The sequence below is a fragment of the Cynara cardunculus genome (assembly GCF_001531365.2).
Source record: "Cynara cardunculus var. scolymus isolate 2C chromosome LG 14, CcrdV1, whole genome shotgun sequence".
In the NCBI taxonomy this organism is placed as follows: Eukaryota; Viridiplantae; Streptophyta; class Magnoliopsida; order Asterales; family Asteraceae; genus Cynara; species Cynara cardunculus.
Window position 1 is genome coordinate 13,844,253 of NC_037541.1, and position 15,801 is coordinate 13,860,053.

General features: G+C 35.4%; 1 protein-coding gene across 2 annotated transcripts; it reads left to right on the plus strand.

The window, feature by feature from the left end:
* The first annotated feature begins 2,273 nt into the window (after positions 1–2,273).
* Positions 2,274–11,464, plus strand: LOC112526969 (common plant regulatory factor 1-like). 2 transcript variants are annotated; one of them, XM_025137425.1, is made up of 12 exons: positions 2,274–2,314; positions 4,447–4,595; positions 5,094–5,144; positions 5,425–5,520; positions 5,619–5,687; positions 6,017–6,183; positions 6,741–6,789; positions 8,728–8,776; positions 8,899–9,131; positions 9,637–9,714; positions 10,297–10,422; positions 10,838–11,464. In XM_025137425.1, exons 2-12 carry the CDS (start codon positions 4,536–4,538, stop codon positions 11,060–11,062), a joined length of 1,203 nt encoding a protein of 400 aa, XP_024993193.1. In that variant the 5' UTR covers positions 2,274–2,314; positions 4,447–4,535; the 3' UTR covers positions 11,063–11,464. The 2 variants fall into 2 exon arrangements, with proteins under 2 accessions (XP_024993193.1, XP_024993194.1); XM_025137426.1 differs by lacking the exon at positions 10,297–10,422.
* The last annotated feature ends 4,337 nt before the right edge of the window (positions 11,465–15,801 follow it).

Genomic DNA, 15,801 nt, shown 5'->3' on the forward strand with positions numbered 1-15,801 from the left:
AAAATAAATTATGAGTAGAGAAATAACATATTCAATGTTAAAATGATACTTTAATATACCAAAATATCAACATGACCTACTCATACGGTTTGGGTTGGGTTGAGTTAAGATTTTTCAAACCGCATACATTAGGTTTAATTGTTCAAATGTCTTCAACTCGATCAACCCAACCTATTGAATACCCTTTTGCTAAGGTTTGACATGCTGGTCGATGACGGTTGACGGAAGTTGACCAAGACATCTTATCTGGTGTGTTTGTAGATCATCAAATTAAATTACTGATTACGATTACAATAATTTTTTACACTTACGAAAAGTATTATTTAATTAATGTTGTCTGATAGCAGATGGATGGTTAGGATATCAGCGGCAGAAAACCGACACCTTGATGTTGAAGCTTTTTCGTCGATGTAAATTGGGAAAAAAGCAACCAATAAATAAAATCGATATGTAAATCACGTCAACATTTTTCTTGATAAGTTTTATATAATTGGAAACCGTATTGTCATAAAGTCTTTAGTCACTTTCACTTTCTTGACTTAGAATTTTTCATGTTGAAGATAACATTTACCGTCTGGTGCAAGATGCCAGATAAAATACGAACGAGACATATAATTAATACGAATATGTATATGCTTTTTTTATTAACCTGGATATCAAACTCGTTATGCGAGCCGACTAATCCCAGAGTGACCACCTGCTTTGCGGTAACTCGAAGTCACCGCATTTGAACCTCCGTGGCTACAAGGAGATTTTTATTCCTCTTTGGATTTGAACATGAGACCTTTAGACAATTTTTTGACATTTGGAACCCAAACTTAAACCAATCAGACACCACCATTTTTTAACAAAATTTTTTTATATTGTTAATTTTTTAACAATTTTTTTTTTTTTTTAAAAAGACATAACATACCTATCAATATTGTTAGTTTAACAAAACTGTCTACACAAGTAACTGAATCTGGTTTTATACTGCTATAATTAATTATATTTATTATTGTTGGCAATTTCTTCTGAAAATTCAAATCATTTCCATCAGAACTCAAGAAATCACAAAGTCTAAATAAGTTTGTAGCTTCATAAAAACGTTTGACTAACAGTTAATTACACTGATCTAAATCTTTTTTTTACTGAATTATTATTACAGGGTCACATAACAATGCAATATTTCTTGTAAGTTATCTACTAACAGAAAGTAAGTGTTCTTTAGAATGAAATAAGTATGACTTCTGTAGAACGTCTAAAATACTTTTTTCTCGTGAAAACAATTGGTCTGGCCAGATGCGGTTATTATTTGAAGTTTTGAACTATGAATTTATTAATTGACCCCATTTCAAATCGTTAGTTATCTCTTAATAGTTTTATTAAAAGACAATATTTGAATTATTAAGAGGTGAATCTTGTTTGACAAAAAAATCTGTCTTTTAATGGTTTTAAAATCAACTGAATTATTTTGTATCTTGTGCCTCCCTTAACCATTCAACACTCTAATTTCATTTTAAGTAATTATCAAATAATTATATTTCATTTTGTATATCATTAACGTCTCTTAATAAGTCTGCACCAAACCATTCAGCAACCACCAAATAACCCATCACTTGATATAAAGTGGGGTTGACTTTGCCTAAATACAAGACAGGACCCGGGTTCGATCCATACCCCCTACTAGTCTCAGTCGCTTCCAAAGATATTCCCTTACATGGTGTCATTTAAGACGGATTTTATATGGGATCAGTTGAAATTGCCGGTAATCAACTTTTTTCTTTAGAGATTTCCAAAATATCCCGACCTTCACAAATGGCACCTCCGTAACATACGGAGAAGCTAAAAACATTTTTTTTAGTTTTCACCAGGTCCGTAAGTGGCACCTCCGTAGATAGATGAAATTAGGGCTCTTAATGGTTAAGGGAGATTCATGATACAAAATCATTCAGAGGGTTTAGAACCATTAAGAGACAAACTTTTTTTTATCAAACAAAATTCACCTATTAACGATTCAAATATTATCTTTTAATGGAACTATTAAGAGATAAACAAACAACTTTTAGATTATTTTTATTAATTTCGTTTTCTGTTATTAATTTCTTATATTATTAATGAGACAGAGAGTGCAAAATTTAACGCACGAACACGTGTCTGGTGACGTGGACTGTTGCCTTGGCGCTCTCTCTCTCTCTCTTCTTCTTTCTCTCTCTACATGCTGCAAAAAAAGCCACACTTCTTTCCCCCTCCCTCTTCTCCTCCCTCATTTTAGAGAGAGAAAATCTAGAGAGAGAGAGAAAATGGAGTTCTGAAAATTTCTTCAAATTCTCAGGTATGCTTTCTTTTCGTTTAATTTTCTTCTCTTAAGTGTTCAATAGTAGACAATTAGCTTCAGGAAATCGGAATTCGATTCGTTTTTAGTTCATAATTTCATGTGTTTTTTTATATATAAGTCATGGAGTAGAAGTTCTTGCATTTATTGTTCTCGTTTTTAATTTTATGTCGATTTTAGCTTCGATTCTTTGATTTCATGTTGTTTTACGAGTATATTGATTGAATTTTTGAGCAAAGTATGTGTGTTTATAGAGAGAGAAAGAGAGAGAGAGAGAGATGGAGATCAGAAATGAGAATTGGGAATACTAAACATGAATCGATCGTAACTGGAAGATTAGAACAAAGTATTTTATATTATTGGAAGCATTGTGTTCATATAGTCAGAAATTGTTGTCTAGTACCTGCAATTTTAGCCATGGATTTTTTAATAATATTTTTTTGAAGTTTTATGAGATATGGGCTTAAAAAAAGTATATGAGGATGTTTATTGGATGCATAAAACTACTAATATGAACGGAGTTTTACTTTTGGAATGATGTTGGTTCATGTAATTATTGGTATGAATTCAAGGATAGTTTTGTAAATTGGTTGCTAGGTTATCTTGGACTTTGGTGGGGATGGTGCTTTGTTACTTTCTCCTCCTTTGATGTGGATCATGGGAAAGGACAAAATGATGTAATACCTTTTTTCTTTTCTTTCTAATTTTGTTGTCCCTGTTGTTATGGATCAAGATTAATAGATCCCCATATCAAGACTTTGCTGGTTTGGGAAAGTAATTAAGAAGATATGTTTAGAAAGAATGAAGTGAAATCAAAGCTTGTTTGGTTGATAATGTAAAACTAATTTGCTCGAATTCGATTTGAAATAATTCAAAAGAAAAACTTGGGGGATCTGGGGGATGTATGAAAGATTGACTACTTAGTAATTACCTCGGCGTAGTTATCCTGAGGAAGCCCTGAAGATCGAACGTGGTGACCGATATACAAAACTATCTTCAAGTTCATACCAATAATTACATGACCAAAATTATTCCAAAAGTAAAATTCCGGAAATATTATTAATTTTATTCGTCCAATAAACATGCTCATATACTTAAAAAAATCCATATCTCATAAAACTTCAAAAAAGTTTATTAAAAAACTGCAAAGAAAATTTTAACCACTAGACAACAAATTCTGACTATATCAAGAGAATGCATCCAATAATACAGGTATCTTATGTCGGTAACGTCACTCATCATCTGCTCTTTTCGTCACCCCTGCTTGTTTCACAAGATGTGTTGCAAATGGTGCTATACATTCATTAATCCTTTATTCTCTAAGAGGTTCCAACTGTATATGTGTCTATGTTTTACTTGTCGATTGCTTACAAAAACATGTCAAATAATTGTTTCAAACACAAGTCATGATAATGAGATCCTTTTATCGTTTAAGCAAATACAATATATTTCGGTTTAAATGTGAAGTTTGGTAATTTATGATTTTGAGTAAGAAACCAATTCATTACTGTTTACGGTATTTGTTGAATGTTTGACTTGTTTAACGTTGTTTGGTTTAATATGTTTTAGATTTGATTGTTACATAATGATGTATTTCTGTCTTCTATAGTATCTGTGGTTTTTTTTATAATTATTGTTCAATATACCCTTAAAGGCTTAAAGTGAATTAAGACATGTCTTGATTAACATTAATAATGACTTGTAACGATATAGGTGACCTCCCGTGGTATATGATCTTAAATGAGTTTTTTTATTAAATTCATGACCTCCTGACCTACTAATGGAAAAATGGCTTCATACTTGTCAAAAGGCCATGGATTTAATTAAAATCTCATTTAAGGTTATATAATTAAGTATAATATTTCCATGTGGTGGGGGTGGCGGGTGCCATGTCACCATATCGTCTTCGTGGTTCACTACCAGGGAACTAGTTTTTTAGTGTATATTTATTATTGAATATACTCATTGACAGAATACAAATACAAGTGAACATATTCATCGACGAATATATTCCATCTATTCATTGAAGAATATTCTCATCTAAGGACATTTGAAGAAATGTTTTGTGCTAGCTATCTATTAGATTTTCTCTTATTTTACTGTCATCTTGACTTTTCTATCCTTCGGTGTAGCCAAGCGAGCAGGTATAGCAAGACAAGCTTTGTAGGTGGCTATTGAACAGTGTTGACAAGTTCTCTGAATCCGTTTGAGGCGTTTGCCCATGGGCAACTGTGAAGAGACAAAGTCTTGTAAACCCGAGAAATCATCTTCACCTCCACCAGTAAGCTCCAAAAAACTGTTCATATTTCACAATTTGTTAGAGGGGATTCTTTGTTCTTTCTATAGTATTTTTGTTGTCCTCTTAGGATGCGTTTGGTATGCGGGGACAGGAGAGAACAAAAACCTGTTGTCCTAGGTTTGGTGCGACAATAGACTCGGACAGGACCGAGTGGGACAAAAATGCACCAAAATAGGTGGAACAAAAATCAGGGAGATAGGACAAGATTGGTTAATTACTAAAGTATCCATGTTAAATAAATTAAGACCCTAAAACCTTCCACAATTCTTTCACCCGCCTATCTTAATCTCGCCTGTCCAGACCCGTCTGCTTACCAAGCGCAATCCTTAAGGTCTATAAAAGAATGACGGATTAGATCATCAATGATTGTTATTGTTATTCTTAGGTTGTTCAATGTTTTCCTAATGTGGCATGCTCTTTGCTCGTCTTTCAATCATCGTATGTATTGTGCTCATGGAATTCTATTACTATCTCTGGCAGGAGCATCAGCAGACCAGCGTTCATGCATATCCTGATTGGGCGGCCATGCAGGTTTTGTTTACAAGACATACCGATGCTATCTATGCTCACCATCAAAATTTGTGTTTCTTTTATCATTCAGAAATATCATTTAACTTGGAAAATAAACAGCAATTTATCAAACAATGCTTAATTCATACTGAAGGGTAAAACAGTCATTTCTGACATTCAGACCATTAATTCAGGAAAAAAAGAAAGAAACAACAATACATTTTTATCCGGATAGACAACTTAACCTATCCAGGGATTAATGGAAAAGAAGGTAAACAACCCCTTAACCTTATCTTTGCAGGCTTATTATGGCCCTAGAATGGCTATGCCACCATACTTCAACTCGGCTGTTGCATCTGGTCATGCCCCTCCACCTTATATGTGGGGGCCACCACAGGTATCATTCCGTGCAAACACAACCGTCTTCATTTAAGTACGTTGAAGATATATCATAGTCATAATCATGTCGACCTTAATCTGTACTTGTAATTTCAGCATATGATGCCGCCTTATGCGGCAATGTATCCACATGGAGGTGTTTATCCACATCCCGGAGTTCCTCTTGTGAGTCTTCATGACATTTGCTAAAATCTTTCTATCATTAAATTAGATGCTCTGTCCCAAAATAAATGTCCACAATGAAAAAGGCACAAAAATGTGTAATAAATGGCTTTCTACCCTTAACAATGGAGGGAGTAATGAATTTCTCTCTCTTATAATTAAGAGTAGAATTAGAAAGTAGACACTTATCTTGGGACCAAGTAAAATAGAAATGTGTTTATAACATTGATTGCAGTATTGGATTTATGTGTGATGAAAGTGATTATTTTAATTGCCTTTTTGTCTAAAGAAATGTGGTTCATATTAAACTCGTCTTAATTTGGAGTGTGTAGGCTGGTAGTCCTATGAGCATTGATTCTCCGGCCAAGTCATCGGGAAATTCTGATCGTGGATTGCTGAAGAAGTTGAAAGGATTTGATGGTTTGGCAATGTCAATAGGCAATTGCAATGGCAATGGAGATAGTGTTGGAGGTGGAAATGACAATGGGCACTCCCAGAGGTACTTTAACTTTCTGTTGCTGTCAATATTCTCGGTCTTATTTGTTGAACTCGGCATGACCTATCCGTAAAGTCTTCATTCTTACATTTATCGGTTTAAGTTTAGGCTTTAATAACCTAGTTCGCTTAAACTAATACTATGATACCAACTTGTAAACACCCTACATTCAAGATAAGAAGGGAAGGTTAAGGGAAAAGTTCATATGTACATCATTGAAAAAATCTGAAAAATCTATTTGAAGATGCATATGTGAACCGACGTTACAGATTATTCATATCGATTCACATGTGTATCTTCAAATGGATCTTTTTAACGATTCACATATGAACCTTCCCTTCTCACTCACGATATTTAGCTTTCTTATTTGAACCTCCCATTATATACACATACACAAAAACACACACACGGCGCATATCCCAAACCAGAAATGGGTATATTTGTCTGTGTTTCTTATGTGGTTCATTGGTTGTACCCGAAAATCCACTAATAGGTCACGTACCTTTTCCACCTACAAAGTTAAATTTGTTAAAGTTTTGATCATACAACATTTTCCACAGTGGGGAGACCGAAGGTTCTAGTGAAGGAAGTGATGGCAATACAACAGAGGTAAAAACTTCTTCTTTGCTGCTAACATTTATATATATATATGTATGTATGTATGTATGTATGTATGTATGTATGTATGTATGTATGTATGTATGTATGTATGTATGTATGTATTCTCTTGGTAGGTGTTTGAGTCCCACATTGGCCAGACATGGGAAACCTCCCCGTGGTTCTTTTAGCGTTTGGTATGCAGACATAATTGGACAGGACTGAACAGGACATAACTAGACAGGACAAGAGGGTAGGACTGGACAGGACAGAACTGGACGGGACAGGACTGAACATAACAGGAGTATGTCTGGTGTTTGGTACGACTAGGACTGGACGGGACAGAAATAGACAAGCTACCCCCAAAGTTATTTGATGGTTTTAAATATTATATAATAGTTATAATTAACACAAATAAAGTGAATAATTAAAGAATAAATATTTGTACATAATTTTCATATTTGTACCAAATTTGAATGAAAATTTTGATATAATTAATGGTAGTAGTAGTGGTGGTGGTGGTGGTGGTGGCCGACGGTAGTAGTGGCAACGGGCGGTGGTGGTCGGTGGCCGACACTGGTTATAGAGGACATGAAGATGGTAGATTGTGGTGGTGGTGGTGGTGGCGGTGGCGGTTGACAACGGTGGTAGTTGTGGTGGTGGTGGCGGTTATAGAGGACATGAAATGGTAGTTGTGGTTGATGTAGTAAAGATAGTGGTGGTGGTGGTAGTTGTTGATGGTGGTTGTGGAGGAGGAGTTGAAGGTGGCGAACGACGGTAGTGGTGGTGGCAATGAACGGTGGTGGTCGATGGTCGACTACGGTAGAGGTGGCAATGGCCTTGGTGGACGGTGGTTGTGGAGGTGGTGGACGATGTAGTTATAGTGGAAGAGGAGGTGGAGGTGGCCGCCGGTGACCACCGGTAGTGGTGATGGCGGCCGAAACTAGCGGTGATGACCATTATAACAAATATCATATTAAGGTTTTATGTCAAACTAGAGTAGATTAGTAATATTTTAGAATCTGTCCCATTCTTGTCCCATCTTGTTCCACCTATTTTGGTGGAACAAGAAAACACCTCTTTTGTCCCATGCTGTCCCACCTTGTCCCAGTTCTTGTCCCTGTCCCATGTCGCGCCAAACATGGGACAGTGAGTTCTTGTTCTGTCCCATGCTGCGCCAAACATGGGACAGTGGGTTTTGTCCCGTCATGTACCAAACGCAGAGAGAATTAAAGGGATTCCACACATCCTAACATGGTATCAGAGTCGGACTACCACATCTAGGGACTCGCCACACCCTTTCGCCTTGGTTCTAGAGGCACCAGCTAACCTCCATTTGAGGGGCATGTTGCTGTATATACCTAGGAACCTGTTGGCTCTTTTGGAGAGAATTCAAAGGGGTTTCACACATCCTAACATGGTATCAGAGCCGGAGTCTACCACACCTAGGGACTCACCACACTCTTTCGCCTCTGTTTTAGGCGGCACCATCTAGCCTCCGTTTGAGGGGCATGTTGGGGTCCCATCGGCTAGACACAGACCATCAAACTTGTATTGTAGGAACCTCGCCTCTTTCTACAAGGGTGCGATTGGTACACCAATGGGACTGGATGGGTGAGGATGAGATAGGCTGGTGAAAGAATTATGAAAGGTTTTAGGGTTCTAATTTGACATAAGTAGTCTAGCAATTTACCAATCTTATCTCAGCTCCCTGATTTTTGTTCCAACTTATTTTGGTGGGACAAAAAAATTGCATTTTGTCCTACTCAGTCTCCATCTCAGTCTTGTCGCAGTCTATTGTCGCACCAACGTGGGACACGATGTTTTTGTTTTGTCATGTCATGTTTTGTCCTGCATACCAAACACACCCTAAGGGCTCTTTTAGAGTAAATTTCAAGGGGTTCCACATATTTTTACAATAGGAATTAAAGGTTTTCAAATGTTTTTCAGGGGGGTCAAAATAGCGGGAAAAGGAGTCGTGAAGGATCACCTAATGCTCGTAAGTGCCACAGTTTACTCGAGTTTTCATTCATTGAAAACTATACATATAGGACTTGATGTTGGAGAAATGCACTTATTTGAAACTGTTTTGCTTATATTTCACTAATCTTATCCGCGCAGCTGAAGTTGGCAAGACTGAGCCACTAAGCGGCCAATTTTTCCCTACCGAGGTGAACGGAGCTTCAAAGAAAGTGACTGGTCTTACTGTTACCGTTCCTAAGGTTTCGGGTAAAGTAGGTGCTGCCCTCTCTGCTAACTTGGCCTCCGAATCGGAGCTTAAGAATTCTCCCACAACAGCTGCTAAGATGGCAGCGGCAACTGTTGCCATGGTGCCCGGCGAATCTCTGTTGCAGGTCCGTATTCATTTATCTTTGTTTGTGGTGTGTTTGGTAGAACAGTACGAAAACCTTATTGTCCCATGTTTGTTGAAACATTAGACTGGGACATGACGGGACATAAAAATCCATTTTTTTTCTTTTTTTTTGAAGTATATAATATTTATATACGGTAAATAGAACAAATAAACTCACACATCATCCTCACATTTTGTGAGGTTTGAACCCTTGACCTCCTAGGAGGCCAAAGACTCACATTCCGCTAGGCCAAAGACCTTTTATTAAAATCCATTTTTTTCTGTCCCAACAAAATATGGAACAGAAGTCAGGAAGATGGGACAAGATTTGTAAATTACTAAAATACCCGTGTCGATAAAACCTTAAAACCTTCAAGAATTCTTTCACCTGCCTACCTCACTGTCACCCCGTCCGTCCTATTCGCTTACCAAATGCACCCTGAGTAACATTGGAAATTTGGTATAATTAACTTGAACTTTCGTTTTGGAATCTAAATTAATGGCAGAATGAGCGCGAACTTAAAAGGGAGAGGAGAAAGCAATCTAATCGAGAATCTGCCAGGCGGTCTAGATTAAGGAAACAGGTATGATCGATCTTTTTCGAATATTAAGATCTTATCCGTACACAATTCTTCTGATCCAAAATAAATGCAACAATTTCTTTTTCTGGATAAGGGGAGGGGGGAGGGTAATTAACTTATTTTGGGAGGGGAATGTTCAAATAGAAACCATAAATATTTTGAGAACCATAAGACCAGTATATTTATTGATGCATATACAATATCAAAATATGTATTCGGTCAATGAGTATATTCATCAACGCATATCTACAATACACACACACACACACACACATGTATGCATGTATGTACATATGCATTGATGCATATACTGACTGAATCTCATACATTGTATATGTATCAATGCATATACTGGTTCTCACTGTTTATCAAAATATTTATGGTTCTCAGCCGGTCTTTCTATCGATGCGAGTAATATATATAGGGGAGGGATATTTTGCAAACCAAGTCACTTGTACAAACCGTAATATATATATACATATACATATATACATATATACATATATACATATACACATATACATATACATATATACATATATATATATATATATAAACATTTGGTTTGAAATTCCAATTATTCAGGCGGAAGCGGAAGAACTCGCTATAAAAGTCGAATCCCTCACTAATGAAAATCTGACCCTTAAGTCCGAGATTAACCGGTTGACTGACAATTCCGAGAAACTGAAGCTTCAAAATGCCAAACTAATTGTAAGACCTAATGATGCACAAATTATGTTATTACTTTATTGGGGGCAAAATGCAACGAAGTTTGCCTCGGTTCTTATTTAGTATAACAAAAGAATATTCTTTTTCTCAATTAATGAAAAAAAGTTTTAAAATTTCCTATTTTTGACCCATTTTGACCTGTAACTTGCTGATCTTGTCGAGTTTATCGTCCACTTTGCTGTACCTTTGCAAACTTGGATCCTTACAAGATCAGTAAGGTTGTCGTTCAAAATGGGTATGAAATAGGAAATTTTGAAAATTTGTTACATCAAATGAGGAAAAAATTCTTCGTTATACTTGATAAGAACTAAACCGAGCTTTGTTGCATTTCGACCTTGTTTGTTAATATACATCTCTTTTGTCTTATTCACATGTGAATTATGTTATTTGGCGACAGGAAAAACTCAAGAACGCACAACAAGATACCGAAGACCCACGCCTCAGCCCAAAGGGCTCATCTCTAAGCACGGCTAACCTCCTCTCGAGAGTCGACAACGGTTCTAGTGCTAGAACCGATGGAGACGGAGAAGTGTACGAAAATAACAATAACCAAAATTCGGGTGCAAAACTGCGTCAACTTTTGGACGCTAGCCCGCGGGCCGATGCCGTTGCTGCTGGCTGATAATAATGATCAAGTAACCTTAAGTATGCTGTTAGTTTTCGAAACTAATTAATGATGTGATTTTGGCGTCGTTTTGAAGCTGGAGTTGCTGCTAACGGTTAGTAGATAATGGGAATAGGATTGTGATGAGATTTTTCGAGTTTTCGTCTGGTCGAGCCTTTGGAATTTCTGTGGCGGACCTGAAACGTGTTTTTAGTTTCGGAGTCGGCTTCGAAATTGGCCACCGACACTTTATCGTAATTATGAAGAGGATGGAACCTATATATATATATATATATATACATACATATGGTTTGTGTAATATATGGGATATATAACTAATATTGGAGGTTGGGTTGTGACTTATAAATTTTCTTTGGGTGTTGGTTTGCATAATATGATTTCGATTTCTCTCTCGATTCAGCTACATGTTTTTTACATGCTGATGGATTCGGGTTTTTAAAGCCGAATCAATAACTCGTCGGTTGTTTCTACTATTCGTTTACATGTGTCGGACTCCAGCTCCCACATATCGTGTGGAATATACTAGACTCGTTTGGTTTGGTTTGGTTTATTTGCATCTATGTGTTGGTAACGGTGTCTAGAAAACTTGATCTTTTACTTTTTACGTATAGTTTTTGTCGTATATTGATCGCCCGTTTGCGGTGCAAGGGCGGTATATTTTGACCCGTTATCGCTGTTCCTAAAGGCGCTCGTTGTGGTGGTTGCCATGGCTCGAGGTTATTTCGGATGTCAGTTTATGGAACGCCATGGTACGATGCACCTTTTTTTGTGAGGCCTTATGTTTTTTTTTTTTTACTTTCTAATCTATTTTTACCACATTTAAGATGAATGATACACCATTCATAATGAATATCCCATGAATATATGAGACACGTGTGATCTTTTTTGTCCCTCACTTCATGATAGAACTTAAGTTTGCAATTAAACCTGCTCCTATATGTATATGTATATGTATATGTATATGTATATGTATATGGGAAAATCATATAAAAATTGTCTGAAAGTCATAAATACATGTTTATAGATGAAACAACATATGTGAACATGCAGTGTTTATACAATGTTGTTTAATGATAAAACATCAGAGAACGTTTTACGTGTACAAAAAACACAAAAAGATGGTTTCTATATGATTTACAGTCTACATATGTAATTATACATATGATATACAGATTACAGTCATAAATCACGTCTTGAAAATGTCGTGGCCTCATCATGGCTCCTAAGATCTTAGGTTTGACCTCACCGTCACACCACGTCAAACGTCATTTAAAACCTTACTTATGACGACAATGGGTTCGGTATGATGGACCATTTGAAGCTAGTACTTGAGCAGAGATGTGGGGTTCGGCATTAAAGGTTTTGATGCTCCATAGAAAAAATATGTCTAAATATACAATTACATACTTATCGGGTAAGATTTAGTCCACCAATACAGCATCATATACAACAATTTACCGGTAAGCGATAACTGTGGTAAGAGTCATCACCATCACTTACCGGGTAAGACTCCCGGTTCTTGCCTTCATTCTTACCGGGTAAGATTCTTGGTCCTTGTCATATTCATCTGGTAAGGTAATGTGACTTGGTGCTTACCCGGGTAAGCGTTTAGTAAACGGCACCTAAATCATTTTATTTCAGACAAATTTTAATAGGTGTCGAAGTTTTATAACAGTTAAATTCGTACCATTTTTAAATTTGTTCTGGAACCCTCATTCTCTCACTAAAAGTTCTTTTTGGAGAGTAATCTAAGAGGGTATCATACATTCTCGCATGATATTAGAGTCAAGGTCTACCACTTTAGGAACTTGACAATCTGCGACGATTTAGAGTCGTCTAGCTTCCGTTGATTTTGTGTGTTTTGGAATTTTTATGCAATATACCAAATCAGTTGCAAATAAGGTTGAGAGTATATTCCGAAACCTTATCAATCTACATCGTTGATATTGATCTGATAAACTGCACGGACAGTTGAGATTTCTTTACATTGTTTGCAACTGAAACGACCTCTATTTATATATTTCTTATCTATACTATATTATCAAGCATTTGACAAAAACTCTTAAAAACATATTTTTATGCATAAAGTATTGTTTTTATTGATGCATCTTACTTAACATTCAAGATTACAAGTAGAATGTGCACGGGTACATCTTATTAAAGCTCTATGTTTGAATTCGTGTAACTAACTGCAGATAAATATAATCAAATAMACGATAAACATCATTTTAAATATAAAAAATCTAAAATATAATTAAAATAATTATCGAGTTCCAGCAGAATACTTAATTATTATATTAAAAAAAATTATTTTACTAAACCAAAAATAAGTTAGTTTATTATTAAACTTCAATTAAATTATAATAAAAAATCGAATTAAAGAAATTACACAAAAAACAAGAACTTTTAAATGGTTAATTTGATACTAATATCGATTATTTTTTTTCAAAGTTTTATAATATCTTCAAATTCATATTTCATTCAAAACTAAAAACATTTTATTTTTCTCAAAACCACATAAAATCGTATTATAACATCGATAGACCCAAAATATAAAACGAAGCATTAAAATTAACATCTCGCTGCATTGCATGAGTATTGGAAACAAAAAACAAGCGCTCTATATGAGCATCTCTAGCAGATTTTGCAAAATAGAGAAAATAAAGATTACTGTCTTTAGACTAATTTCTTTTTGTTCCAACAGATTCTCTAAATAAAGACGGTAGGAAAGAGACAGGAAAATCACTTATCTAACTATAATGTGTTATTGTCTATTTTATTCTAGAAAAAATCTCTCATCCATATGGGTTTTCTGGTCGGTCTTTTGGGCCTTCATTGTGGTGGGCTTACTCCACTTTATTTTACTTTGTTGGTGGTGTATAAACACCGAACCTGAGATTGGAAGAACCAAAGGGTCTTTGGCATAGCGGTATGTGAGTCTTTTTCCTTTTAGGAAGTCAAAGGTTCAAATCTCACTAAAGGTGAGGAGGGTGTGTGAGTTTTACTTGTTCTATTTACCGTATATAAATATTATATACTTTCAAAACACAAGTAGCTTCCGATTCTGGGTGGCTTTTCCATTGAATCAAAAGTTGTTGGACGACCCTTTTCTCTTTTGTTAAATATGGGTGTTGATGCCAGCTTGTTTGCACATCGACTAATCTCGTGGCCTTAGAGAATAGCTAGAAAAATCCCCAGTGGTATTGCATGACTCCAATTGGTGACCTATGAGTAGGAGCCCTAAAGGCTTAAATTTTATTGCCAATTGAGCTAACCTTGGTTGAAAATGACCCTTCTTTAGAGGTTACTCTTCTGGTTCCCAAGATGTATTTTGGAGTTCGAACCGGATGTACTAAGGCATAGGCTAGCCAATTCGTTGTTTGCGGAAAACCGAATGAATTTTGGCTTCTGGAGCAAGGGTCACCACTTCATAAGCCACAACTCCATCTCGCGTAGAATCTTGTATGGGTTGTAGAACCTATTTAGAAGTTGTTGGGATGGTGGGTGGACAACTGAAATTTGACGGTACTGGAGTATTTAAGATAAACCCTCCTTGTTGTTTAAGCAGTGTTGAGGTGATATCAAATGACTCTTAAGCTTGGTAAGTAGCTGATGTCGATTGATTAGATGCTCGTCCAAGGAAGCAATGGGCGTGTGTCCAAGCCACATAAGAAAGGACATCTACGACCATCACTAGGTTCATCGTTGAGCAGGGATAAGTCTCTAACGCTGTGTTCTCGAAACCTTTTTTATGAAGAAAAGTAAAAAAACTCGTGTTATTGAAACTTTTTTAGGAGAGAAAGAAAAAAAAATAATGATAAGTTTCCTTCCAAACCTTTCCTCTCAAATGTGGGAGGAAAGGAAAAAAAAAGAAATTAAAACATTTTAAAAAATTATTAAAATTACAGAACTATTCAATCATTCATATTAAATGATATATTTTTAAAGGGTATATTAGTAAAAAAATCATTTTCTTTTCCTTCTGTTTATTTTATTTTATTTTATTTTCTCTCCAAATTCAAGAACACATCGTAAACACCAGATGATGCGATGTCAGTGTTTACTCTGTTGATGATATATCATATATCTGATTAGAACAAAAATTACTTTTCTTTCACAAAAAAATATCATTGATTAATAAATAAATATAAAAGTTTAAGATTATTTTAAAAATAAATAAATAATTTGAAATTTTATTTTTTGGGACGAGAGTTTTGAACAAATTAATTCAAAAATATGAAGTTGGACAAAATGAAAATAGTTGACTTTGGAAAATGGTCAAAATGGGATGGTATTCAAAGCATGTGTAATGCACCATATCCTCCGTACTAAAGGTTGAAAAACCAGAAACAGCCCCAGACCGGCGCCAATGAAAGCCGGCAACCCGTTATGCTAACGAGGGTATTTTGGTTATTTTATTATAATCTTTTATAATATTTTTATCATATAATATATCTATACTATTTTATTAAGCAAATTTAACAAAAGTCTTAAAATACTAAATGATGAAGATACCTTTTATATTAACCTTAGGTCACTTTTTCACTTTTTCACTGTGATAACCAGATCCTGGTTATTACCCAAGGTAAATTTATACGTGATTATCTGATTTAATAATTACGTGATAACATGATAATTGGTACATGCCGGTTTGAAAATTTGTGAATTAATTGGTTATGTATATATATATATATATATATATATATATATATATATAAATATGTGCATTCACTAGG